The sequence below is a fragment of the Diospyros lotus genome, chromosome 15 (assembly GCF_014633365.1).
Source record: "Diospyros lotus cultivar Yz01 chromosome 15, ASM1463336v1, whole genome shotgun sequence".
In the NCBI taxonomy this organism is placed as follows: domain Eukaryota; kingdom Viridiplantae; phylum Streptophyta; class Magnoliopsida; order Ericales; family Ebenaceae; genus Diospyros; species Diospyros lotus.
The window spans coordinates 6,191,584-6,217,667 of NC_068352.1; the positions used below are offsets into that span (position 1 = coordinate 6,191,584).

Here is a 26,084-nt window from a genome sequence, read left to right on the forward strand (position 1 = left end):
CTTGAAGAAAAAGATCGATTCTTTGCCGCCCCACGTGACCATCTTGCTCGCTGAGCTTTAGGAGCAGCAATCTCTGATGAAGATGGCGACGAACAAGGGGAAGATCCGACGCCGATTTCAAGAGAAAGTCGAGGTTGAAGAAGCGTTGGTAGTGATGAGGGAGTCAGTGAATTGCCTAGAAAATGAATTCTCTCCTCTTCCCTGAGAATTGATTTTCCAGCAAAAGTGGGAAAAACCTATCACGTGATTAAGAGTTAGAACTTCTATTCCCTGGAAAATATTGCCAATCACAGACCTCAAAAACTAGAACTTACATGGAAAATGGCCATTTTCCATGGAAAATATGGCCAATCAAATAGGCCCTTAGAGATAGATTTATATATGTCTATCTTAATAGTGATCTCCATTTTTATTTATTTTATGAGAATAATCAATAAAGATACCAACTTTTAAATGATCCTTATTTTATTAGAGATAATAATTGCTAAAATATTGGTAGGCACAAGCTAAATTTAGTCGGAGAGAGACCCTTGTGGGGCTTGATCCCACAAAAATGGTGGCTCCGTTGATTGGTCAATTTTTTTGTCATTTTGAAGATTACGTCACTATGATATATGACATTTGGTTAGGCTAATTCTGTAGCACGGGGAGTCTCACAAGACACACGGTAAGATTTAATTTGTCAAAATTATGATATCCTCCTTAAAGGGTCTAGCTTCACGCGCACATGCCCTTAGAAATCCCGAAGTAGTGCTCAAGATACAAGAAGTTGATCTTGAATGAGGAACAGAACAAGAAGTTTTGAATTATTGGCATGTTGTTCAGACAGCTTGATATCTTGTTTGAATGTCTTCACTTGAACAACTTCTGGCGGCCCAAATTTCTGATATTTGGTCAAAAGCACCTCCCTGGACTTTCTCATTCCTTTTTTGTGCCATGAAAATCAACTCCATATCTTTTTCAATCTGTACAAAGCATATTTGCAATCAAATGTACACGTAAAAATGTTTTCATCTGCCTTATAATGATATGCTGAATTTGGCTACTCTCCAATTCACTTTCCACTGCTTATAGCATCCAGTATTCCTCATTCTATGCCCCTTCTTCATCGAAACATCTTTTAAATCCCTACAAGAAATGAGCGTGTTTTTCATTTATTGATGGATAAACAATAAGGACATTACCAAAGGAGAAGCAGACCTGATACAAAGGAAAGGAAATAAAGATGAAACAACTGAAGGAAAGAAAGGTCTGGAGAAGAAAAGGGATCTCCAAAAATCATGAAGTTAGGGACATGAGAATGTTTCCTCCGGTCTACAACTAAAATTCTCTAAAACTGTTAATGATTGCTAATTTTTTCCCTCTAAACATGCTACATAGCACTAAAAAGATTCAACCTGCAAGGTCCACAGAAAAGTTACCCTGGAATGCTAGAACTAGGATGCAATATTGCTAGTTACAACATTTACAAATATGTACTGCAAACTGACTCTTTGCTAAGATTTTAACCATTTTCAACCTCAGTGTTAAAAACAGTTTCTGAAACATGCATAAAAGGGGCTTGAACATTGTCTTCAAAAGTCTCATTTAGGATTCCGATCCCCTCAAAATTTTTCATTGAAACTTTTGATCTTCTGTAGCTACTATTTGTCACGACTTTAAATGCTATGATGTTTGCTGCTGCTTATTTTCCAAGTCACACAGTTGCCTTATGAATGATAGTTGTCTGGAGTTAAAGGATGGAAGCAGTTGTTAGTAAATGGGACAACTCTTGGAATAGGTAGACTTCGGGTCAACGCAGTGTGTCATGATTCTCAATTATGTTGACTGTAATCTATGTAGGAACATTGTTTCCCATTCTCTATTTATGTCGCTTTGTCTGTGTTTGTGCAAGTTACTAATTCCTATTTCTGCTATTTTCTCTCTTTAGTTTGTTTATTGTGTTGATTTCTTGTCCTATACAATGAGGAGATTGAAGCTTGATCATATTTGTTTGCATTATAAATGTTACTCTTGTTAGTGGTCACACCAGTCCTTTAAATTCAATTATCCTTCAGTCATCTTACTAGAGTGTCTCCATTTTGTTCTTGTTGGATCATTTTCTGATTAGGTTTCATTTATTTATGTTCTCAATCTTTATTTTGTGGGCAATTATTTGTTGCAATCTCTGTCTAGCTTCCCCAATTCATTCCATATGGGGTAATTCACAAACAAGTATTGCCTTTATGTTATCTACCTTGGGCTGTATTCTCCATGACAAAACATGGACATATGAGATTATCCACAGTTGGAGTTGACTGGTTGAAGATAAGATTTGTAAGCGCAATTTATTACATATGGGGTAATTCACAAACTAGTATTGCCTTTATGTTATCTACTTTAGGCTATATTCTCCATGGCAAAACATGGACATGTGAGATTATCCACGGTTGGAGCAGACTGGTTGAAGATAAGATTTGTAAGTTCAATTAAGATGGTTTGGATGTGTGAAAAGATAAATGACACTTGTGAAGCAAGTATATGGATGGAAGAATTAGGGCTTATGATATTGTTCTTATTAACCACTTAACATGTAAGTGAATTTTCTCTATGTGGTCTTGTTAGAGAGGACAATGATGTTATCTGCTAATTCTACAGAGCTAAAATGATCTGATAATTACTCTGTCCGTCCTTTCAATTTATTTATTTTTTCCTCCACTTTTGCTTTGGTTTTCTTTTCTGTTTTTTATTTTTGGGGGGCCGTCAGGGGGGCAGGGCGGGGCGCTTAGAATCTGAATTTGTAATGTTGAGATGCATAATCTCTAAGATATTGAACAAATTCAAATGATTTCATTTTGAGTAGCTTTGTTGAGTTTTAGACCCGGAAGACAGCAGACAGAAGTAACAAGGGACTACTCCGTTAAAAGACGAACAATGAGCACTGATGAAAATTTCAGCTCTTTGAAAACCATTCATCTATGCTGAAGCATATGGCTTATGCATTGCAATTCCTCAAGTATTTCTCTAATTGTTGTTGAGCTTGATTTCATTTGCTATATGGGTATATTTGCTTGCTTGTTTGAAACTTGAAATCCTTTTGATGAAAAAAAATTCAATGCAAGTGATGATTAATGAAATGTTTAGAACAATAAATGAAATAAAAAGCATAAGCAAGAAATGAATATAAGGATTTATAGTGGTTCGATTTAAACCAAGCCTAATCCACTACCTTAACTCCTCAATTTTAAACCAATTCACGAAAATCTCTTACTTGATCCCAAATAGGCTCTCTAGTCCAAGATTAGAAAATTGCAAACGTCCTACACTTAAAGGTAGGCTCTCTAGCACACTTGTTAGGAAATCAACCTCCTACTTACAGAAGTAGGCCCTCTAGCTTACAAGCTAGGAAATACAAGAATTGAATAATAAGAGAGAATCTAAGAGATGAATCTCTTAGTTACAAGGTCTCTCAAAATACAAACAAGGCTTGAATGAATTGATACAAATTAAAATCAAAGCTTTGAAGAGAGAAAAATGAAGCACAATCAATATAAATACAAATGAGTATAAGATGTAAGCTCAAATCATTTCATTTCCATCCATTAGCCTTCTCATGATCATCCTTGATTTGTATTTATAGACATTCCAAGAGCTTCATAAGAAATATAGTCGTTGAAATTTGAAAAACTAACCGTTGGAAGCTTTCTATGAATCAAACTATCGATAGATGAAAAAGGTTAGTTGACAGATGCATTGCAATCGGTTGACAGATGACATTGGGATTTTAGCAACCATTCTATTAGTTGACAAATCCAAATATGTTAGTCGACAAATCAAGGTTATATTTGAAATTTTCATTCTGTTAGTTGACATATTCTAATACTTTGTCGACAGATCAAAACTAACAATTTGTTAGTCGACATATAGCTTAGTATTAGTCGACAGATCAAATGAAAAAGCAGGACCTAGTCGACAGAATGAGACCATCTGTCGACAGAGACCATCTGTCGACAGACCTGTTTCATTGAATCTGTTAGTCGACAGAGCCTAAGGTTAAGTTGACAGAATCAAGCAAAAGATGAGCACTTAATTGATAGCCTTTAAGAAATGTTTGCTTCTCAAAAAACCGCGTGGTGCGGTTTGATGTTGGCGGTTTCCGCAGTTTACTGATTTTTTTGCCCCCCCTACTATAAATAAGGGGCAAGGGGTAGACGCTTGGGCATTCTATTCTTACTGTGAGTACATTCTATGCAGTAGAGAGAAAAAGGTAGACTGTAAATTCTGTTGTAGTCTTTGTAATCTCAGGTGAGGCAAAAGATTGTACATGGGGTAAGGCTGTACTGAGCTGATCATTCTCAGTAAGAAAAACTGCTCTCAGTGGGAGGTCTTGAGGCTGGATGTAGGATCGTTCCAAGAACGATCTGAATCAAGATAAAATCTGGTGTTCTTGTTGGTTTGGGTTTCTATTTTTATCTCTATTTCAATTCAATATTCTATTGTTTAATGTTTATGTTTTGTTTCAATCAATCTGTGAGTGTGTGCGGTTGAGAGAGGTTCTAATTCCATCTAAGTAATCAGTTTCCAGTCTCTCTAAGTTTACAACTTGGTATCAGAGCCGGTTATTAGGATCAAGAAAATCAAAGAAACTCATTAGGATCAAACCCAGTCATTAAGTTGTCTTAAAATATGTCAGCTGCTAGGTATGATATAGAAAAGTCTAATGGACAGAATGACTTTGGGTTGTGGAAAATGAAAATGAGGGCTTTGTTAGGGAACTTAGGACTAGAAGATGCCTTAGAAAGGGAATCGAAAATGCCTAAAACTTATACAGATGATCAGAAGAAAGAAATCGTCAAGAAAGCTTATAATACATTGATCTTGAGTCTAGTGGATAAGGTGCTGTGGGAGTTGTCTAAAATGACAACCGCAGCTGAACTTTGGCTTAGATTAGAAAGCCTTTACATGACCAAGACCCTATCTGCCTGATTGTATTTAAAGGCTAAGTTCTTTACCTTCAAAATGAATGAAGGTCAAAGGTTACGGGAACACATTGATAGTTTTAATAAACTGTGTTTAGATGTAAAGTATGATGACGAGGATAAAGCATTAGTCTTGTTACATTCTCTACCAAAATTGTATGAGACCTTTGTAGATATTTTGAAACATGGCAAGGATACCCTAACCCTAGATGATGTAATGGGAGCTTTGAATTCAAAAGAGTTGCAGCATAGGGTATAGGGAAACACTTCGGCTGGGGATATGCTTTCAGTTAGGTTTAGAGCTGATAAGAGGGACCTTAGGCAAAGGGGAAGATCTAGGTCCAAATCCAAGAATGGTAGAAGAGTTATAAAATGCTATAACTGTCATGAAGAAGGACATATTAAGAGAAACTCTCCTAAGAAAAAGAAGGATTTCCTGGATAGGCCTAAGTCTGAAATTTCCTCATCTATTTGTGAATATGACTATGATAGTGCCGATGCCCTTGTAGTATCTGAAAATGCTGATAAAGATGTATGGATACTAGATTCAGGGCGCTCTTTCCACATGTCACCCCATAGGCAATGGTTTTTGAATCTCAAAGAAATAGAAGGGGGTAAGGTGTTGTTAGGAAATAATCATGAATGTAGGATTAAAGGCATAAGAGATATAAAGATCAAACTGCATGATGGGTCCATTAAAACATTAAATTCTGTAAGATATGTTCCTGGTTTGAAAAGAAATTTAATTTCCCTTGGAGAATTGGATAGAAATGGCTACTCTTATAGAGGAGAGGGTGGAGTACTAAGGGCGTCTAGAGGCTCACTAATTGGTATGAAAGCCATCCTAAACAATGGAATCTATGTGCTGCAAGCCTCCAGAGTGTGTGGAGAAGCTGCAGCCACTGAGGAAAAAGCCTGTGCTAAGACAAGGCTTTGGCATTTTAGGATAGCTCACATTAGTGAACAAGGCCTTAGGGAATTGTCTAGACAAGGGATATTAGGAGAAGGAAAACTTTTAGATTTAGACAAATGTGAGTCATGTATATTTCGGAAATCAACTAAAGTAAATTTTTCTAAAACTGCCATACATTCATCTAAAGCACCTTTAGACTATATACACTCTGATTTGTGGGGTCCTGCCCAAACATTAACTCATGGTGGAGCTAGGTATTTTTAATCTATAAAGATAACTTTTCTAGGATGGTTTGGGTGTATGTTCTTAAGTCAAAATATCATACTTTTGAAGCCTTTAAAAGCTGGAAAACCATGATAGAAAACCAAAAAGGAAGCAAAATTAAAATCATTAGAACAAATAATGGTTTAGAATTCTATAATGAGGAATTCTCTCAATTATGTAAAGAAAATGGGATCGTAAGACACCGAATAGCCCCTGGAAATCCGAAGCAAAATGGGCTTGCTGAAAGGATGAATAAGACCTTGCTAGAAAGGATAAGATGCATGATTTTTCATGCTAAGTTACCCAAAACATTTTAGGGAGAAGCTGAAAATACAGCAGCCTATATTATAAATCTATCTCCCTCGGTTGCTATAGGATTTAAGACCCCATATGAGATGTGGACAGAACATAAGCCTAGTTTGGATCACTTAAGAGTGTTTGGATGCTTGGCTTATGTCCATGTCAAGCAAGGGAAGCTTGAACCGAGGGCCAAAAAGTGTTTGTTTATAGTGTATCCTTCTGGTGTAAAAGGGTATAAATTGTGGAGTCTAGAATCAGGGTTACCTAGGACTATAAAATTTAGGGATGTGACATTTGATGAAAACTCTGCTATAAAAGACATTAACCTAGATGAGTCTAAGGGAAATGAAGGGAATATAAAAGCTGTGGAAATTGAACAGAAACCAGGACCTTCAGAAAATGTCTTAGATAGCCCTATAAACCTAAATCCAGAAGAAGATCTGTCAGAAAATCTTTTAGACAGTCCTATAGGTTAGGATTCAGACTATAGCAGAGAGAGTGAAGAGCCATCTAGCTTAGAAAGTGAGCAAGACCATGAGAGATATAATGTTGCAAGAGATGTGCAAAGAAGAGCTTTGAGACCTCCAGTTAGGTATGGGTATTCAGATTTGGTTTCCCATGCACTTTCAAGTGCAATAGAAGAAGCTGGTGAGGAGCCTCTTACATTTGAAGAGGCATTGCACTCTAAAGACTCCAAGAAATGGAAAGCTGCCATGCAGTCTGAAATGGAGTCCCTTAAAAAAAATGAGACTGTCATGTTCCTAAGGTTTAGCCTAGGGTTTGGATGGGAAATCGGAAGAATCTGAGGGGTTCAGGATCAATAGCAGAATGATTGGAGGGGAAATTGGATAGAAATGAGGGAGATAAAGATAGAAATGAGGGTGAGTGCAGATTGGAATTTGGAACAGAGAAGGGGGAGAATAGATTGAGAGAGAAGAGGGAAACAAAAGGGAGATTTAGAGAAAATTTAGAGAGGAAAATTAGAGAGTTTCATTCATTAATTCAAACATACCTACCCTCCTACAGCAATGGCTTATTTATAGCCTTCACAGCCCTTGCACCCATGTGCAATACAACTGTTTAGCCTCAGCCCATACATCCATGTGCAGTACAACTGTAATCCTAACAGCAATGGCTTATTTATAGCCTCACAGCCCTTGCACCCATGTGCAATACAACTGTTTATCCAGCACACCTTGCACCCATGTGTACTACAATTGTAATCCCAACAAATTGTAAAATATCTTTTAACAACTATTATATCCCTATTACAATATTGCCCCTCTATTGCTTCTATGATCATGATAGAGATTGGTTGCAGTTCTCCCGACAGTTGAAGCATCATGGGTGTCGGTGTTTCCCTTGCATCGTGGGGACTAGCTTCATCAGTGGTGGCTGACATCTCGGATTAATGGGAAGGGCCAAGGGAAGAATGGGAAATAATGTATTAAGTGCAACAATGAAGGCTGCTTGTGATGGCTATAGTAGTTGGTAAGTCTAGGCAACAATGAAGGTTGCTGGTGATAGGTTGTTGGTGGCTGCAGAAGAATAGTTGGCGATGAAGGATCGGAAATAAGTCCTAGGGTTTCTTAGGCTTTGATACCATGTGGAAAAATATGGCTTACATTCTCATTGAACTGGAAAATACATATATACATATAGAATGTCTACTTAACTATGGAAACAAATCTCCTAATTGAATAATCTTCTATTTACAGTATTATAGTTTTGATTATATCCTAATTACAACTTTTAAATTTACAGAATATTTGACCAATCACACACACAATCACAGCCTTGATTCACGACAATATTCATTCACGTCTTAATTTTTGTAGGGAACCCACTAATTCTTTTGTACAAGATTGCCCCTTGAGGTGCCTTGAGGCCATCTTTTGTATAGGGGTTGCCTCGTTAATGGTTTCTATATATTCATTGATTTATCCATTAAGAAAGGGGAAAAAAGTCACTAAGCATGAGTGTTGTGCTTTAAGTGCAAAGTGTGGCATGCTTACGGTTTTTTGTGTGTGAAGCTCAACAATTTAGCTAAGTGCGATTAAAGCATGCTTCATAAATATGATTGACTTTTTTCTTTTTTTTTTTGGGGGGGGGGGGGGGGTTAAACAACATGAATGGTTGGATTTGTTTAAATTTTTGCAATGATGTGGCTGCTTGAATGAAAACTTTTTCAGAAAAGCTGTTAAGATATGATAAAATCATATATACATTTAAACAAAAAAGAAAGAAGACTATTTTTATCGAGCACAAAATATTGGTGGAAATGCGTAATAGGTAAATTAGGGATTACTGATATACTCTTGATTGCTGTAAATTAAGGACTGATGATTGATTCCTGATTGCTGTAAATTATAATTTGTTGATTGATTGTAAATTAGGGATTGATTGCTTGGGGATTACTACAAATTAGGAGTTGATTGATTGGAGATAGATGTAAATTAGGGTTGATTATTTTTCCTTACTCTTTTTTTTTTTATGATTGTATGAACTTAAACAAGTATAAAGTTGTTGATATTAGAACTATCAAAACAGGATCAAACCGAAGAGAACTCCCACTCGAATCCTTACACACTCATGGAATTAGAAATCAATCAAGTAATTAGACAGAAAACAGAATAAAAAATGAAAAGTACGAAAAGATAAATCAAACTAGAAAGAGACGAGATTTATCTTGGTTCGGAATGCCCTTTGGCAAACCTACATCCAATAGTCAACACCCACACAGAGCAACCTTTTATTTAGATAAAATCGATTAGTACATCAGCTTCTAACCCTCATCTATATCTTCGAGTACATAAAACTCATTCTCTCAAGAATACACAAGATTAAACAGTCAGCCTTTCTTTCTCAAGAACGAAATCAATACTCGATTTTAGATGAAATAGAAACTCTGCTTGGATTGCCTCTGGACTGCCTCCCATGCCCTCTCATTTATAGAAAGGGCGGACACCCCAATATAACTAACTATTATTAGGATATTACAATTAGACCACTTGGTATATTAAACCTAATTGATCTAATCTTCCAGCCGATGCAACTCCAATATATTACCGATTTTCTATTGCATAAACTCTAGGAAAACATAACAAAAATATAAATGAAAAATGGTATCTCATCATTTGTTAAATTTGCAGCCCTCATTCTTATCTAGTTTTCTTAAATGATTTTTTAATAGTTTATATTTTTTATGCTTATATAAGTTTATATTCTTTATTTCATTATATGCGCCTCGCTTTGCTTTTGCACTTAAGCTTTGTAGGCCTTCTGTGCTCAAGTGCGCTTTGCTCTTTTGAAAACACTGTTATGAGTTGCTTCTATCTGCACTAACCAGTTCAATGTGGATTCACATTTTATAAACTATAACAATTCTTTATTTGATAATGCTTTTCTTGACTGTCTTGAAATTTAAATGTTTCCGATTGTTCTCAACAGATAGCCCATAGAGAAATAATAAATCACTATGGTAGCAAAAGACCGCCAAAAGACTACTGGATCTCCTAAAGTGGAGGTTGGGGAGATAGACACCAGGGCACCATTTCAGTCTGTCAAGGATGCTGTCAGTTTATTTGGTGAAGGTGCCTTTTCAGGATCAGGAGAAAAACCTGCCATCAAGAAACCAAGAGAACATTCTGCAGAGGTATTTCTACTTACGTGGAATATCATGGACTGTTATTTTTCCTTGTTATGGAGTAATACCATTACATTTGGCAAGCCACAATTTTTGAGAAGCTTGGGTGCATTAAAATTTAAACTGAGGGTGGCCATGTGTACCTTAGAATATATTAAAAAAAAAATGAAGGATGACATTTGTGCTTTTCTTTCTTTGAAGTAATCAAAAATTTTGTATAGAAATATGCCTGAAGGGGATGCAATCCATATACTGCAATAGGAAAAACAAATGTCACGGAAACCCGTGAGTTCATTTATACAAAAGGTTGACTGGATGATGCTCAATGAAAAATGTTCTTATCCACCCCTTGAGTTGTAAGATGATTTCTCTCCATCCAAATAATCCCCATAAAGCCCAAGAGAGCTGCCTTCTGCGCAATCTAGCTTTTCTTCCCCTCTTTGACACCCCTCCAGCAAGACCAAAAATCCTCCACCAAACACAAATACAACTAAATAAAAGATTTTACATCTTTACGAACCCTCAATGGACATGATACCCTAGTGATTTGCACTTTCACCCATCCAACACCAAATTCATGCTAATGTGGTTCCTAGAAAGTTTTACTTATTTAGTTATGCCATGGATATTGCCTATTTATAAAAAAATTAACATGGTGTAAATAATATCTTAGTGCCCAAACAATGCAATAACAACATGCAAGACCTTTATACCACTATGTGAGGTCAGTTGTATGAATTCTAACTTTCCATTCATTTCTGTCTATGGCCTCATTTTCTGTACTGCCCATATAATTAATATTCAAACTTGGGTGTCTCAACCCATAGAGATAGCTATTGAAACTAAAGAATTGGGAGAAAAAAATGAACCAATGTGCAATTTGATCAAACAAGAACTAAAGAAACTTGTTTACCAAGTTGGACTAATGACCTATTTTCAGTTGTTAGAACCCCCAATTATAAGTAGAAACCCTCTAGGTTCTTATTTCTGGTGATGCTTTGAAATCTATCCTTGTTGGACACTATTACAAATTTACTGAAACTTGCAAGACAAAATCAATTAATCTACCCGAGTGTTCTAAAAGGCGGCCTAGGCAGCCGCCTAGGCGGCGAAGAGGCGCTAGGCGGCCCCTGGCCGCCACGAGTTCCTCCAAATCGGCCCCTTAGGCGCTGGCCCAATTAATCGGGCTCGGGCGGCTCTTAGGTGGTCGATGCTGCCAAGGTGTTGCCTTGGCTGCACAGACGTGGTTTGGGCTCGAGACCTCTCACCCAACTTCATCAGTGATGATCGTTGCGCCGCCGCATCGGTCTGGATTGCTCGACTCCGTTGTCGCCATCGCTGCCGCATCGGCCTGGGTCGCCCGACTTCGTCGTCGTCGTTGCCGCCGCCACCATTGGACAAGGACTGGAACAACCTTCGGATTTACCTGTGGTAACACAGCGACGGTCCGATTGGCATTGGCGGGGGGCAACGATGTGATCGAAGGAGGCAGACGGTTCAATTGGCAATGGCGGGGGCAGCGATGTGCTCAGAGGAGGCAGGTTTGAGAGAGAAAGAGAGAGCGGTGTGGAATTTTTGGGTGGGGGGGAGTGAGAACACGCTGAAATTTGAGGGGGTTGGGTGGGGGAAAGAAAGAATATATTAAGAAAAAAATTTTAAAAATATTAAATTTTCTAGGTGGCGCCTTGGCGGTAGCTTGCTGCCCGACTTGCGCCTAGCGTCTTTTAGAACACTGATCTACCCCTTTGTTGTTGGAAACAAAACTTTAAAACTTGAATGCGGAACTTGTAAATATTCACTCTATATCTGTGTTCAAAGATTTGGAAATCTTGAAAATCATCTTTATGCACCTTCTTTAATTAATGATGTCTTTTGGCCATACGTTCAGAATTGAAGTGTAGATCCCTTGAACTTCAAAAACAATCCATTTCTAAGCAAAATAGAAAATTTCAAATTAATTTCACATTGGTTGAATTCCATCAGCATATTAGCACAAAATTTAAATTTATTTTTGATCCTTGGATGTCGAATGAAAGAGTTATGGCCAGTTATGCAGAATACAGAAAATATGTAAACATTGAATTTTTTGTTATTTATTTATTTATTTTTTTAAGGTGCTTTCATGTTATACACAGAGATTTTGCAGTATCAACTATGTGATGAAACACAACTATATCAATTATTTTTCACCGTCTCACGGAACTTTTTCATATCAAGATGGTGGTGGAACTTTATCCCATCATTCCCTCGCTTGAGGGTTGTGTTAGGAAGGGAATTCAGCATAAAATATTGTCTATTGCCACATTGTTCTTTTGTATGGATTTGTATTGTTAATATAATTTTTAGAAATCAATTGATATTATGAATGCCATGCCACCGATCTTATCTTGGTTAATCAGTTGATGATGTTTTTAAGTGCTCCAAACTTGATTTTGTTTGCCTTTGATATTTTTGAAGAATTATACTATTTCAATTGTCTGTTCCAAGTTTCAACATATTTCATACCCTTTATTAGTTACTAGATTTTAACAACCTCAAATTAAATTTTTGTTCATGGATTTTATAGGTACAAAAATCTGAACGTATGCCAAGAATGAGGTTATACATTGCCTAAGGATTTTGCTCCCCCCCCCCCCCCCAAAAAAAAAAAAAAATAAAAATAAAAATAATAATAGATAAAAGAAGTTCTAATTTGGGTTTCTAGATCTCCACACTTCTCTCAGAGGAAGACAATAATCTAACCGCACTTTTTGTTAGGTGTCTGTGCAGCCCACCTAGGTTGGCTCTGTTATGGACGTAAATTTGAAAGAAGCATGTGCTGGCCATTTACTGACTAGCGCTTCTGTTTGAATACCTATTCTTGAAACCCTATCCCTGTAGATTCAACTTGTCTTCATAAATGTTTGCATGAATTATTCAAGCTAAATGATGTGTACTCTCTTGTTTTGGTTCATTTGGGAATTCACTCCTAAAATTTGTAGTGAAGTTATATTTATGACAGGTCAATGTGTTTCAAAGTGTTAGGGACGTGTTTGTACCAGTGCTTGTGCATGAGAACATGCCTACAATTGCAAAGGTTTATTTTCTTTGATATTTTTATTCACAAGAAGTCACAACCACTTCTGATGGACAAAGTTGAAGTTTGAAATTAGTGGCATTAGTGAGAGAGTTAAGTGAAAGTGTGATTGCCTTTATTTTCTAGGGTAAATTACATTGACTGCCCTTGAGGTCTGTTGAAACTACATAAAATACTCTTCACATTTTTAAACTACAATCTCCTTCCTAGTGTGTGTTAGGTAACGGGGTTAACATGTATAATAAATTGACTGTTCTCTACTCATCTTTTGAACTGTCATTTTAGTTGTAACTACTTTTCATATTCATAGAAATTTAAGTCTTTTCAATAAAAAGTTCTTAATATTAACTTTGTAATAAACAAGAATGTTTTTTTATGAATAATTTAAATGATGATATCTTACTTTTTAATGTATAATATTGACTCATCATATATCAAATAGCAATTAACAATCATAATTGTAGTTCACCATATTCACGTTTTTTTTTTTTTTTCGGTTAACAAGTATCTTCTTTTTAAAGTATTTACCCTTTGTTTAAAAGTTAATTCTTTTGGTTAGAAAAAAATTATATATATAGTACTATTAATTTTGTGGTACTTAAAAATATCCACTTTTTAGATATGTTCCTTTTTGTTTAAAATGCATTTGATTTCTTTAGTCATTTCTATTTGTGGCTTTATCTTCAACAAGGATCTTATAACTAATATCATGTAGAGTGTCTCCCATCAAGTTTTTCTTAGTCTTCCTCTCTCTCTCTCTCTCTCTTGCTAAAATACTTGTCCTATTCCATCTACTCTCCTCACAAGAGTTTTTATTGTCTCTCATGGATTTTATCTTGGAGAGGAACCACTTTGACCTTGTCATTCATAATCTCATTTCTAATTTTATATTTTCTTATAAGATTGCACATTTAGTTTAGCATTCTCATCACCCTAAAGCAAGATGATCTTATAACTGTTTCATAAAATTTTCCTTTTATCATTATTAGAATCCTACTATCTCAAATGCCAGATACACATTTTCAATTTAACCTGTTAGAATTATTAGTATAATTACATATATTGTAATTATTGTATGTGTGTTTTATTTGTAATTAGATTAAGTCCATAGGTTAAGGTCGTAGGTGTTTAAGGTCCGTTATGCCTATTATAAATAACAAGCTAAGAGAGACTAATCTCTTAAGTTTTTTTTTTTCAAAATTATTTTCTCACATGGTATTAGAGCCACCGGTGAGAAAAACCCTAGCCATCGCTATGTATATTTTTCCAGGGACTTTCAAACCCTAGCCATCATCTCACTGCCCATGTCAGAACACCACTGTCCGGCCGGCCACCACTTGTTGACATCGCCACCACCCTAGGGTTCGCCGCCATCAGATCGGCTGACCAGTGAAGACCCGTTGCCGACGGATCACCCACGCTCCCCTATGCGCTACCTCCACGCACTGCCTCTACCTCCACGTGTCGGTGTGTGACAGCGCGTTCGTTGGTAACTTCTCTCTGGCTTCTCTAGATCTAATCTTCAACAACCCCTCAAGCTGTTTCCTGTGTCAAAGTCCTCGCCATGTCTGATCTCAGTGACGTGGTTTCTGCCGGTGCTACTCCCGCTCCAGCATCTGTTGCCCCTCCTACTTCTCAATCCTTTACTGTCTCCAATCTTGGGACAACCAATATTGCCATTATCAAGTTGATAAGGTCTGCCAATTATCTCTCATGAGTAGCCTCTGTCAAAATGAGGTTCAAAGGGCAATGCCAAGCGGATCATCTTACCACAAAGGCTGAAAGTGTGCCAGAAGCTAATCGAGCTAGATGAGAACAAGTTAATGCCTAGTTATGTAGCCTCCTATGGCAGTCTATTGATCCGTCCATCATGTAGCTCTTTCGCCCCTTTGAAACTTGTGTTCATGTGTAAAAGGAAGCTGAAGAGTGTTATACAAATGACATCAAACGTTTGTACACTGTGGTCTCTAATATCAAGAATCTCAAGTAGGAGTCGTCCATGAAATCTTATCTGGGACAGGTTCGGGCTTTCATGCAAGAATTTGATGCTCTTCTTCCTCTTACTACGACCCGCATTGAACAGATTGCTCAACGAGAGAAGTTTTTTATGGTTATTGCTCTCTCCGACCTGAAACCAGAGTTCTGACGCCATCAGGCATCAAATCTTGACTAGCTCCGCTAGTCTTACCATGAAGGACTCTTTTAAAAGGTTGTCGAATATGACAAGTGCGCATGATATGCCCTCTTCTTCTCATGTTGTTCCTCTAGCTGAATCTTCAGCTCTTGTGTCTCAGGCTTCCACCTTAAGAGGAAATAAAGGACGCAATAATAGTCGCCCACGTCCACAGTGTACCTTTTGTAAGAAATTGAGTCATCTTGAGGACAAATGCTAGAAGAAACATGGTTAGCCAACTGCTCCACCTGCATCATCTGCCAATGCAAGTATGCAACTCATGTCCTAGTTCTGCTCAATCTCCACCAGGTTCGCAAGTGGTACCTATGTTTGCAATTGAGTATGATGCCTTCCTGAAGTTTCAGGTCACCCAACAATCTCATCCTGGGAATCTCGTTGCTTGTGTTGCTCAAGGCTCATCTGTTGGTCTTTGGATTATAGATTCTGGTGCCACTGACCATATGTGTAGTAATGAACTTCTTTTTTCCTCACTTACCTATTCTAATACCTTACCTACTATTACCCTGGCTGATGGTACCAAAATTGTAGTTAAAGGGATCAACCAAATCACACCCATCTCATCTTTCTCATTAAATTTTGTTTTATATGTTCCTAATAGTTTTTTTAATTTGATTTTAGTTAGCCAACTCACCAAAACCCTTAATTGTTCTGTTATCTTTACTCCTACCTCTGTTTGTATTCAGGATTAGGGTATGAAGCGAACGATTGGCGTCGGACATGAGTCATAGGGTCACTATCATCTTGTTGTGCATAGTTCGCTGGTAGCTTGCACCAGTGCCGCTTCCCCAGATCTTCTCTAGTATTGTCTCGGTCATCCCAGCCTCTCCAAATTGAAGAAATTAGTTCTTAGTTTGTCGTCATTGTCCATGTTTACTTGTGAGTCGTGTTAGCGTGGTAAACACGCTCATAATTCTTTTTCTCGTCGGGTCAATAATAGGGTTGAGGCTCCATTTTCCCTTGTGCATTCTGATGTATGGGGGCCCAGTCGCGTCAATTCTACTCTTGGTTTTTCATATTTCGTTACTTTTATTGATGACTTTTCTCGTTGCACTTGGTTGTTTCTTATGAAGAGTCGGTCCGAGTTGTTTTCTACCTTTTAGACGTTTACTACTGAAATAAAAATATAGTTTGAAGTTTCTATACGTGCCTTACGTAGTGATAATGCCCCTAAGTATTTTTCTTCTCAATTTACTACCTTTATGACTTCTAATGGCATCCTGCATCAATCCTCTTGTCCTTACATGCCTCAACACAATGGTGTTGTTAAGCGTAAAAATCATCTTATTGAGACTGCATGGACGCTCATTTTACACGCTAATCTTCTCACCAAATTTTGGGGAGATTTTGTTCTAACTGCATGTTATCTAATCAATCGCATGCCATCTTCAGCGTTACATGACCAAATTCCTCATTCCGTTTTGTTCCTTACACAATCGCTTTATTTTGTTCCTCTTCGTGTTTTTGGATGTATCTATTTTGTGAATTATTTTTCACTTGGATGGGATAAGTTTGCCGCAAAATCTCTCAAGTGTATCTTCCTCGCCTATTCCCGGTTGTAGAAAGGCTATAAATGTTACTCTCCTGAGCTAAACCGCTATGTTATTCAAGTTTTTCATTGAGTAGCTGGACATTCTAGAAGAACTCGGGCATAATAGTTTAAATACTCAGCAGTGGCAAATTAGGAATAAAAGGCTAATTGAATGTATTTAAATGGGGTAAATTAGGGTATTGTATTCCGAGTATTTCCTCTCTTGTAACTAACGCCTCTTATGTCTATAAATAAGAGGTGATAGGCAATCTATAGAGCCCCAGAAAACTGATCGATCTCATTGAGTCTTGAGTGTTGTACTATTAGAGAAAAGTGTGTGAGAAAGCTTTGTAATCTGCAGTGAGGGTACTCGAGTGTATCAACGAGGGTTGTAGGGATGTGCGAGTGATTGATTGTATTGTTCTTCATCAAGATTATAGTGGATTGCTCTTTTTGTGAAGCCTAGATGTAGGATTGGTTTTAATCAGTTCGAACCAGGATAAATCTCAGTGTATTGTGTGGTTTGATTGCTCTAACTTTAATCTTGTCAATTCTTTAAATTTTTGTTTATGTTGTATTCATTAAATTGGTGAGAGAGTAAAAGAGTGAACATATTTGTTGGTTCATTGGGTGATTTCTTGGACTATCAGTGCTCCTAGTTAACACCCCAATGGATTCGAATGTTTTGAGTCTTGCTGGGATATGGGGAGCTTTATTCAGATCTTGGAAGGTATAGGAGACTGATAGGCAAGTTGAACTATTTCACAGTCACTCGTCTCGACATTGCTTTTGTTGTGAGTGTAGTTAGTCAGTTCTTCAGTTCTCCATGTGATTCTCACTAGGATGCTGTTATCTAGATTTTGAGATATATCAAAAGAGCGTCAGGTAAATGGCTACTCTATGAGGATAAGTGACACATATATTTGTTGTTATGCATATACAGATTGGGCATGATCTCTTTCTGATTGTCGGTCAACCTCTGGGTATTGTGTTCTTGTGGGAGGAAATATGATTTCTTGGAAAAGTAAGAAACATAATGTAGTAGCTAGATTTAGAGCAGAGGCAGAGTATCGGGTTATGGCTAATGCAACTTGTGAGCTCATCTGACTTAAACTCCTACAAGAACTTAAGTTTTGTGAAGTGTCTCCTATGAAGATTGTTAGTGATAATCAGACTACCTTATACATTGCTTCTAATCCAGTGTTTCATGAGCAGACTAAGCATATTGAAATTGACTATCACTTTATTAGAGAAAAGTTGGTTGAAGGTGTTATTGTTACAGAGTTTGTTAACTCCAATGATTAACTTGCAGATGTCTTCACCAAGTCTCTAAGGGGTCCTCGAGTGGAATATATTTGTAACAAGTTTGGTGCATATAATATCTATGCTCCAGCTTGAGGGAGAGTGTTAGAATTATTAGTATAATTGTATATATTGTAATTATTGTATGTTTGTATTTTATTTGTAATTAGATTAAGCTCATAAGTTAAAGCATGTAGGTGTTTAAGACCCGTTATGCCTATTATAAATAACAAGTTAAGAGAGACTAATCTCTTTAAGTTTTTCTCTCATAATTATTTTCTCACACAACCTTCATGCCTTAATTCTATAGATAACATCCTCATCAATCTTCCCATGTGAGATGATTAATCCAAGATATCTGAACTAATCTTTTCTTGGTATGACTTGATCTTCCAGTTTTATTGTAATATCATCCACACTTATGTTTCTTCAACTAAACAACTTACATTTCATATATTCGGTTTTCACTCTACTTTGACTTAATATCTCACCTGCCAATTCAATGCCTATGCAAATAGAATACACTAAGGCTCCTCCACCTAGATATTTGTAGTGGGTTCATCCATTTAGGGGAAATAAGCAAGGGTTTAATGTAGATCCTTCATGTAATCACATTGTAATTGGAAAAGCCCCAGTATCTCTCCACATGTTTTGAGCACATGTTTATGCTCCATGATATGTGTGTTTAATTTTAATTTAACCTGTATATAAACAATTCAGACTCATTTTTTCTCTAAAATCTACTGTAAGACTTCTTTAGGAATTTTGTCATAAGCTTTTTCTAGATTTATATACACCATATGTAAATCATTTTATTTATTTCTGTGTCTTTTCATTAGGTGCCTCAACAAATAGATAGCATCCATCGTTGACCTACCTATCTGAAACCAAACTTTTTTCCGACACCTTGGTTTCTTGTCATAATTTTTGCTCGATCACTCTTTGCCAGAGTTTCATAATGTGGTTCATTCTAAAAGTTTGAACATCTCTTTTATTTTTGTAGATAGGCACTAAAGTGCTATTCCTCCACTCTTTTGACACTCCTTTTTATTGAAGGATCACACAAATAATTTGGTTAACCAAAAATGTCTTCTTGTGCCAAGCATTTCCATACTTTATCAGTGTGTCCAACTGCTTTGCCATTCTTTGTCTTTTTCAATGCTTGGTTTATTTCATTTGTATAAAACTAGTTTTGAATAATTATAGTTGTTCAGGTCAACATAAGTTATATAGATTATATTGATACAGGGTGTTTAGTAATTTTGTGACTTCCTTCAAGTTTAGTGTAGTCACTTAAGTAGAAAAAGGGTATTTGGGTAATGAATGTATTTCTAGCTCAGATGAGCATCTCTCGTGTTAACTTTGTTGGTTATATGTTTTCTAAAGTTAGTTTCAGAAGCATGAGGAATTATTTTGTGCTGTTTTACTAAACCAAAGAGGCGTTCAGTCTAATTTATCCTATTTTCTACCTTGGTAGTTTTAAAGCAACTTTATAATGAATCTTTGAATCAAGAAAACTTTTCTGTTCAACTTCATCATTTTTCCCATATCTGGAGTTTTTATTGATATAACTTATTTCTGCTTATTAAAAGTAAAATGAAATGCTAAAACTTTAGTTTTTTGTTTTCTATGTTATATGTATTTTATGATAGCATATTTTTAAAGTTCTGATGTGCAACCCATTGTGAGGATATCTAGTTGACCCCAACAAAAGCTTGCAACGAGTTTTCATCCACAATGAGCCATGGTGTTTGGAATATATGACAAACTTTCATCCACAATGAGCCATGGTGTTTGGAATATATGACAAACGTCAACAATAATTTCTATTGACGTGACTGGAAATTATTCTACGATTTCATTTTGCTAACATTCTAGTCATATATCCACTTGTAGGATATCGGAAAACATTCCTAAAGATATAATTGACTGCATTATTTGGATTTGTAGATCAACTATTTACCTACACACATAAAAATTGAAAAAACTGGAGAACTCAGAGGGAATTTAGAAAATTTACCATATAGTCCTTAAGTTTTAGCAGATTTATCTCATGTTCCTTAAAAGATGTGGTATTTTCCACATCTTTAAAAAGTTGGGCAGAAGGGGCTAATTTTACTGGTAGAACTGTTACAGTTGGAGCAGTTTTAATTTATATTCAACTGTTGAATATGAAATCCGTATGAAGCTTTGCTTAGGAAGTGAAAAGAAAAACTATAAATTCATAAAGATTTTGCTGAAACAGCATTTTTAATAAGCAAGAGTTGGTGATGCTTCCGGTGATGTCATTATTTATCTTGTGTTTATATTTGGAAGGAGGAGATATATGTTTTCATGCAAGGACTATGATGTGTTGGATTGATTTATTCATGTATATTTCCAAGTTCATCATATATGGGAAAAGGCCAAAATTTACAAAAATACAGTTATGTTTTCTAGCAATTCTGTTACTATCGTCAGTCTTAATGCCATCAAGTGGTATGGCTGACGGGATAAGGGTTGGCTGTTCTGGCTGCCTTCTACTATTGACCTGAATTAAATGAATGAATAAGGATCCACAAATTTTACAGTGAAGGTTAATGGAGTTTTGCTTAGTTCGACCTTTACAAAGGGCAAGTGATTTGATGAGACATTGATTTTTGATTATTACCTTTTACTGCAGAGGGTATTAGTAAAAGAATCACAGCTTCACTTGGCCCAGAAAGAGTTAAATAAGCTCAAGGAACAGTTGAAGAATGCTGAAACCACAAAAGCTCAAGCACTTGTTGAACTCGAAAAGGCTAAAAGGACTGTTGAGGATCTAGCACAGAAGCTCAATACTGTGACTGAATCAAAGGAATCAGCGACAAAGGCAAGTGAGGCTGCCAAGAGTCGAGTGCTACAACTTGAAGAAGCAAATGGTGGCAGTCCTGCAGTAACTAATGGAGCCCAGAAAGAGGACTTGGAAACTGGACGAGCACAGTATGTGACTGTGATTACTGAACTTGATGCTGCAAAACAATTGCTACGTCAAATCCGGCAGGATCGGGATGCTACTCTGGAAGCAAAAGTTGCTGCCTCCAAGCAGGCAGAAGAGGCTGAGCACGCAGCAAAAGCAAACTTGCAGAAAGCTGGCGAGCTTTCTAAGGAAATCACCGATGTACAGGAATCAATTGGGCTAGTGAAGCTTGCAATGATGCAAGCCCAGCAGGAACAAGCAAAGATATTTGCCGAGAAGGATGTCCAAAAGCAGTCATATAAGGCTACCCTGGAAGAGTCAGCAAAGAAATTGCTTGCTTTAAAGAAAGAGTTCGATCCTGAGCTCACCAAAAATCTTGAGGCCCAGCTGGCTGAAACGGTAACTGAGATCGAAGCCTTGCAAAAACAGATGGAAAATGCAAAAGCTTCAGATCTTGATTGTGTGAGAACAGTCACTTCAGAACTGGATGATGCTAAGGGATCTCTTCACAAAGCTGCCGAAGAGGAAGTCTCCCTCCGAAGCATGGTGGAGTCCCTTAAGCAAGAGCTGGAGAAGGTTAAGAAAGAGCATTCTGAACTGAAGGAGAAGGAAGCAGGAACAGAATCCATTGCAGGGAATTTGCATGTCAAACTCCGAAAAAGTAAATCTGAACTTGAAGCGGCCCTTGCAGAGGAGGCCAAAGTAAGTGGTGCCTCTGAAGAAATGATCTCAACACTCCACCAGCTATCATCAGAAACCGAGAATGCAAGACGGGAAGCAGAAGAGATGATGAAGAAAGCTGAAGAGTTGAAGAAAGAAGCGGAGGCCACCAGAGTTGCTCTGGAAGAAGCAGAGCAGCAGCTCAAAGTTGCATTGGAGGAAGCTGAAGAAGCAAAAGCAGCTGAGGCGAGGGCTCTGAATGAGATTAAAATGTTATCTGAGGAGACTAATGCAGCGCGTGCCTCAACTTCCGAGTCTGGTGCACAGATCACAATCTCAAGAGAAGAATTTGAGGCATTGAGTCGGAAAGTTGAGGAATCTGACAAACTAGCAGAAATGAAAGTGGCTGCTGCAGTGGCTCAGGTAGAAGCTGTCAAAGCTAGTGAAAATGAGGCTCTCAAGAGGTTAGAGGTAACTCAGAAGGAGATTGATGATATTAAAACTGCAACTCAGGCGGCACTGAAGAAGGCAGAGATGGCAGAAGCAGCCAAGAAGGCAGTGGAAGGAGAGCTTCGCAGGTGGCGCGAAAGGGAGCAAAAGAAGGCGGCTGAAACTGCATCCCGGATTCTGGCAGAGGCGCAAATGTCATCAGAATCGCCCACCCGGCACTACATCCCAGAGAAAGTTGTACCCCAGAAGAAAGGAACAGAATCGTCCCCCCGGCACCATACCATCATCCCGGAGGAAGTGAAGAAACAAACGGCTAAAACATCATCTCTATCAAAGAAGGTGCTTTTACCCACTATCAGTGGCATCTTCAGAAAGAAGAATCAAATAGAGGGTGGTGGCTCACCGTCTTATTCTTCCTGGTGACTTTGCAGAAGAAAGTCTTGTTTTTTGGTCGTGCATTGCAAGTGAGAATGGCTGAGGAGAGAAAACTGTTTATGATTTGGTTTGTATATTTGGGACAAATGGAAGAATTTAAATTTATGCTGTCTTCTTTTTAATGTTCTGGTAGGGATATGATGAAATGGTAGGTGGTAGGAGTGACTCTCTCTCTCTCTCTCTCTGTATTTTCCTCTAGCTGGAGGCTTGCTCGAAGATTTCAGTAAATTAAAAATTATTTCTTGTGTTCTTTCTTTCTTTGCAGTTGGGAAGTCAAAAAGTTAGATTTTCTTGAGCAAATCATGCTTTATATATATATATATATGCTACAATATGTAAATGCGTAGGGAATAATAAATAAATACAGCATGTGGTGGGGGTCAACAATACCCCGACTGTCAGCGTAGGACATTTGGAAACGCCTTATTAGAATTCATTAATTGCCACGCCACCTGTAATAATATATTATATTTGTTCTCAATGGACAGGATTAGGACGACAGCTACGATCAATTAAGACATTTATCCTTTCCAAATGTCTTCCTTGTACACCATGGCGAGTAATGCTATTCGGTCATTCTCAAAGTCACAAGATATCACGATATATCACATTTTATTGATTTCAAAATATCGTGATATGGATCGTGGCAAAAAGGTTAATTATTTCAAAATTTTGTCTCTCTCTCACTCGCATTGAAACGAGTTTCTCCCTCTTCCTTTTTGGCCGTCGTTCTATCTCCCTTTCGATCGTCGCTTTATCTCCCTTTCGAGGTCCTTTCGCCTCCAACGGGCATTTCTCTAGCCCTTGGCTGGTCCGATCTGATCGTCTCTCTCTCCATTTTCGATCGTCTTTCTCTTTCTCCTGCTCATGCGACCGATCATTCTCCATTGCACTAGCTTGCTCACCTCCTCCATTGCAGTAGCTTGCTCACCTCCTCCATTGCAGCATCTTTCATTGTTTCTCAAGAACTCTGTAAAACATTATTTTTGTAAAATCCAACTATCTGATCTTCGATCTAAGTATTTTTTTCACTGTGAAAGTGGTCCTGATCTATAAGAAGGTAAGTTTTTTAGTTTCATCGGAAATGATTTTCAGCATACATCCATGATATATATGTATATACGTGCAATTTGGATTTGACCGAAAGTTTAAAATATGATTTATGGAGATTCGATCGTTGGATGCTGGTGGTTTTTGGGTATGTAGGTCGATAGGGATAAAGGTGTCAGGTGATTGCCTTGGATTGCCTAAAACCACTAGCCATGGTGGCCAGTGGTGATTGACAGTCCGTTTACGCGGGTGTTGTGTTTGGCCGATTGGGTTTTGGGTATGTGGGTGTTGGGTTTGGCCGACTGGTAGTTCGTTGACATGATGTCATGATTAAAAATAAAGTATTAGCAAGAGTAGTGGTTGGTCAAATTTGAATGTCACTTGATATTAGAAGACTTTACAATACTAAGCACGACTTTTTAGTTATAGTGAGTTATTTACTAAATTATTAGACCCATTATCACAAAGCTAATTGTGAGCTATTACCATAAATATTAGGTTAAAAAATGGATGGGCAAAGTATATGGTTGCTAGTCCTGAGTTTTCATGTCTAAGAGGACCTAATTGATTGGTTGAACCATGGGGACTTAAATTGGCTAGTTTATAGGTCTAGACAGCGCTGGATTCTGCACATGATAGACCATTTATTCTTAATTGTCTTAGGCATCGTGCAAATAGATAGTTGTATTGCAGGCTCAATGATTTAATTTATAGCTTATAAATTTTTAGGTTAAGAATATAGATGCTTCTTGTGGAGCAGCATATCAAGGTCTAATGTTACAAGTCTTGATTTTTTTTTGTAATTGAAGTTCTGTGACATTTTTGCAATAATGTCTTTCCAAAGATGTAGTGAGCAATGAATGGGGTTTATAATATGTTCGATTTACGAATAGCCCATACTTATGTACTTTTTGTGTTAACTTTCTTCTTCTTTCTTTAAGAAGCAAGAAAGGGGTAGGGGAATGGCAACAGTCAGATCAAATCACTAATTTCATTTTTCAAATTTGTTTCTTTCTGTGATTAGAAATCAATAGAAGAAGACGCGTATTCTTCATTCACTTGCATGCAAAGTTGGTGAACTGTTGATTATTGTAGCTTAATAATGCTTTGATGAATCCTAGCCTATTAGGGAGCTAAATACTTGTTTTGTAATATTTGTATGATATCAGTTGGCATATCCTATTTTATGTATTTTATGGTTTGAACATTTTTGGATGGGTTTAGTGTAACATGATTCTGAATGAATTTTAGGTATTAGCCAGAATCATGTTAGCAAAGGAATATTTTTTGTTTTAAGTATTAGGCAGAACCATGTTAGCAAAGGTATATTTTTTGTTTTAGGTATCAGACAGATACATGTTAGTAAAGGTATATTTTTGAGTCATGGGAATATTTTTGCATGGATTTTTGGAATTTGTTTAGATATAGTTGGTAATGGTAATTGACTATAAATTTTATCTAGAATGATATGACTCATTAATGTGCAAGCCTTAGAAGGAAACAATTAGTCAAATTGATTCAAAATTATAAAATTATTACTAATTCATAATTATCAAATTTATTTAGTCTCACTTTATGAAGTTGACATCATAGAATTGTTACATGTGTTTGTTTATCTGCGAGTATAAGCTTGAGCACATATTTCTTCATCATCTTGTATTTCCCTATATTATTTAAAAAAAATAGAAAATATTTTTGGATATAGCAAATCATCAGACAAAAAAAATTTCCTTCATCATCTACAATTATTGAATTAAATAAAATTTTACTATCTCAGGAATTATGACTTCCAATTTAAAAATGGGTGAAGTTTCAATTAACTTCTCTAGTTTGCCTCAGACAATCGTGTGTAAGCATGGTGTATCTATTTGGTGCTACACGTCATAGACTAAGAGTAATCTTAGAAGGAAATTCTTGAGATGTCAATTCTGGAAGGTAATTTATTCTCTTATAAATGTATAAGCTGTTAATGTGAATGGAATTAATTGTTGAATGATTTAATGGACATGATGATGATTGCAGATGGTTTCAATGGATTGATAATGAACGCACAGTTCGTGAGAAAATATTATGTGAAATATTATGTGGAGTCTTGTTGGATAAGTTGAATGGAACCAAATGTAACATGATGGAAATAGTTGAAAATGAGAGAGTACTATAAGAACAAGCCAGAGTTTTTGAAGAAAAAACTTTAAGGAGAAAAGAAAAGTTATTAAAGCTTTAGAAAGAACATAGTTGTATTATGAAAAAAATATAAAATTAAAAATGAAGCTCCAAGAGTATAGGACAAAAGAAAATAAGTTTGCTAAGGGTATGATAGTATTAGGATTTGGTTTTTTTTTTTTTTTCCAGTTTATGGGTGATGGAAAA

At 36.9% G+C, this 26,084-nt stretch overlaps 1 protein-coding gene across 2 annotated transcripts in view; it reads left to right on the forward strand.

Moving 5' to 3' along the window:
* The window catches only part of LOC127791889 (WEB family protein At5g55860-like), a 37,327-nt gene extending 14,413 nt beyond the window's left edge, over positions 1-22,914 (forward strand). For both annotated transcript variants that reach the window (XM_052322054.1, XM_052322053.1), the window contains exons 3-4: positions 9,886-10,090; positions 20,844-22,914. In XM_052322054.1, the coding sequence (XP_052178014.1) occupies positions 9,914-10,090; positions 20,844-22,652 (1,986 nt within the window). In that variant the 5' untranslated portion in view covers positions 9,886-9,913 and the 3' untranslated portion in view covers positions 22,653-22,914. The remainder of the gene's footprint in view (positions 1-9,885; positions 10,091-20,843) is intronic.
* The last annotated feature ends 3,170 nt before the right edge of the window (positions 22,915-26,084 follow it).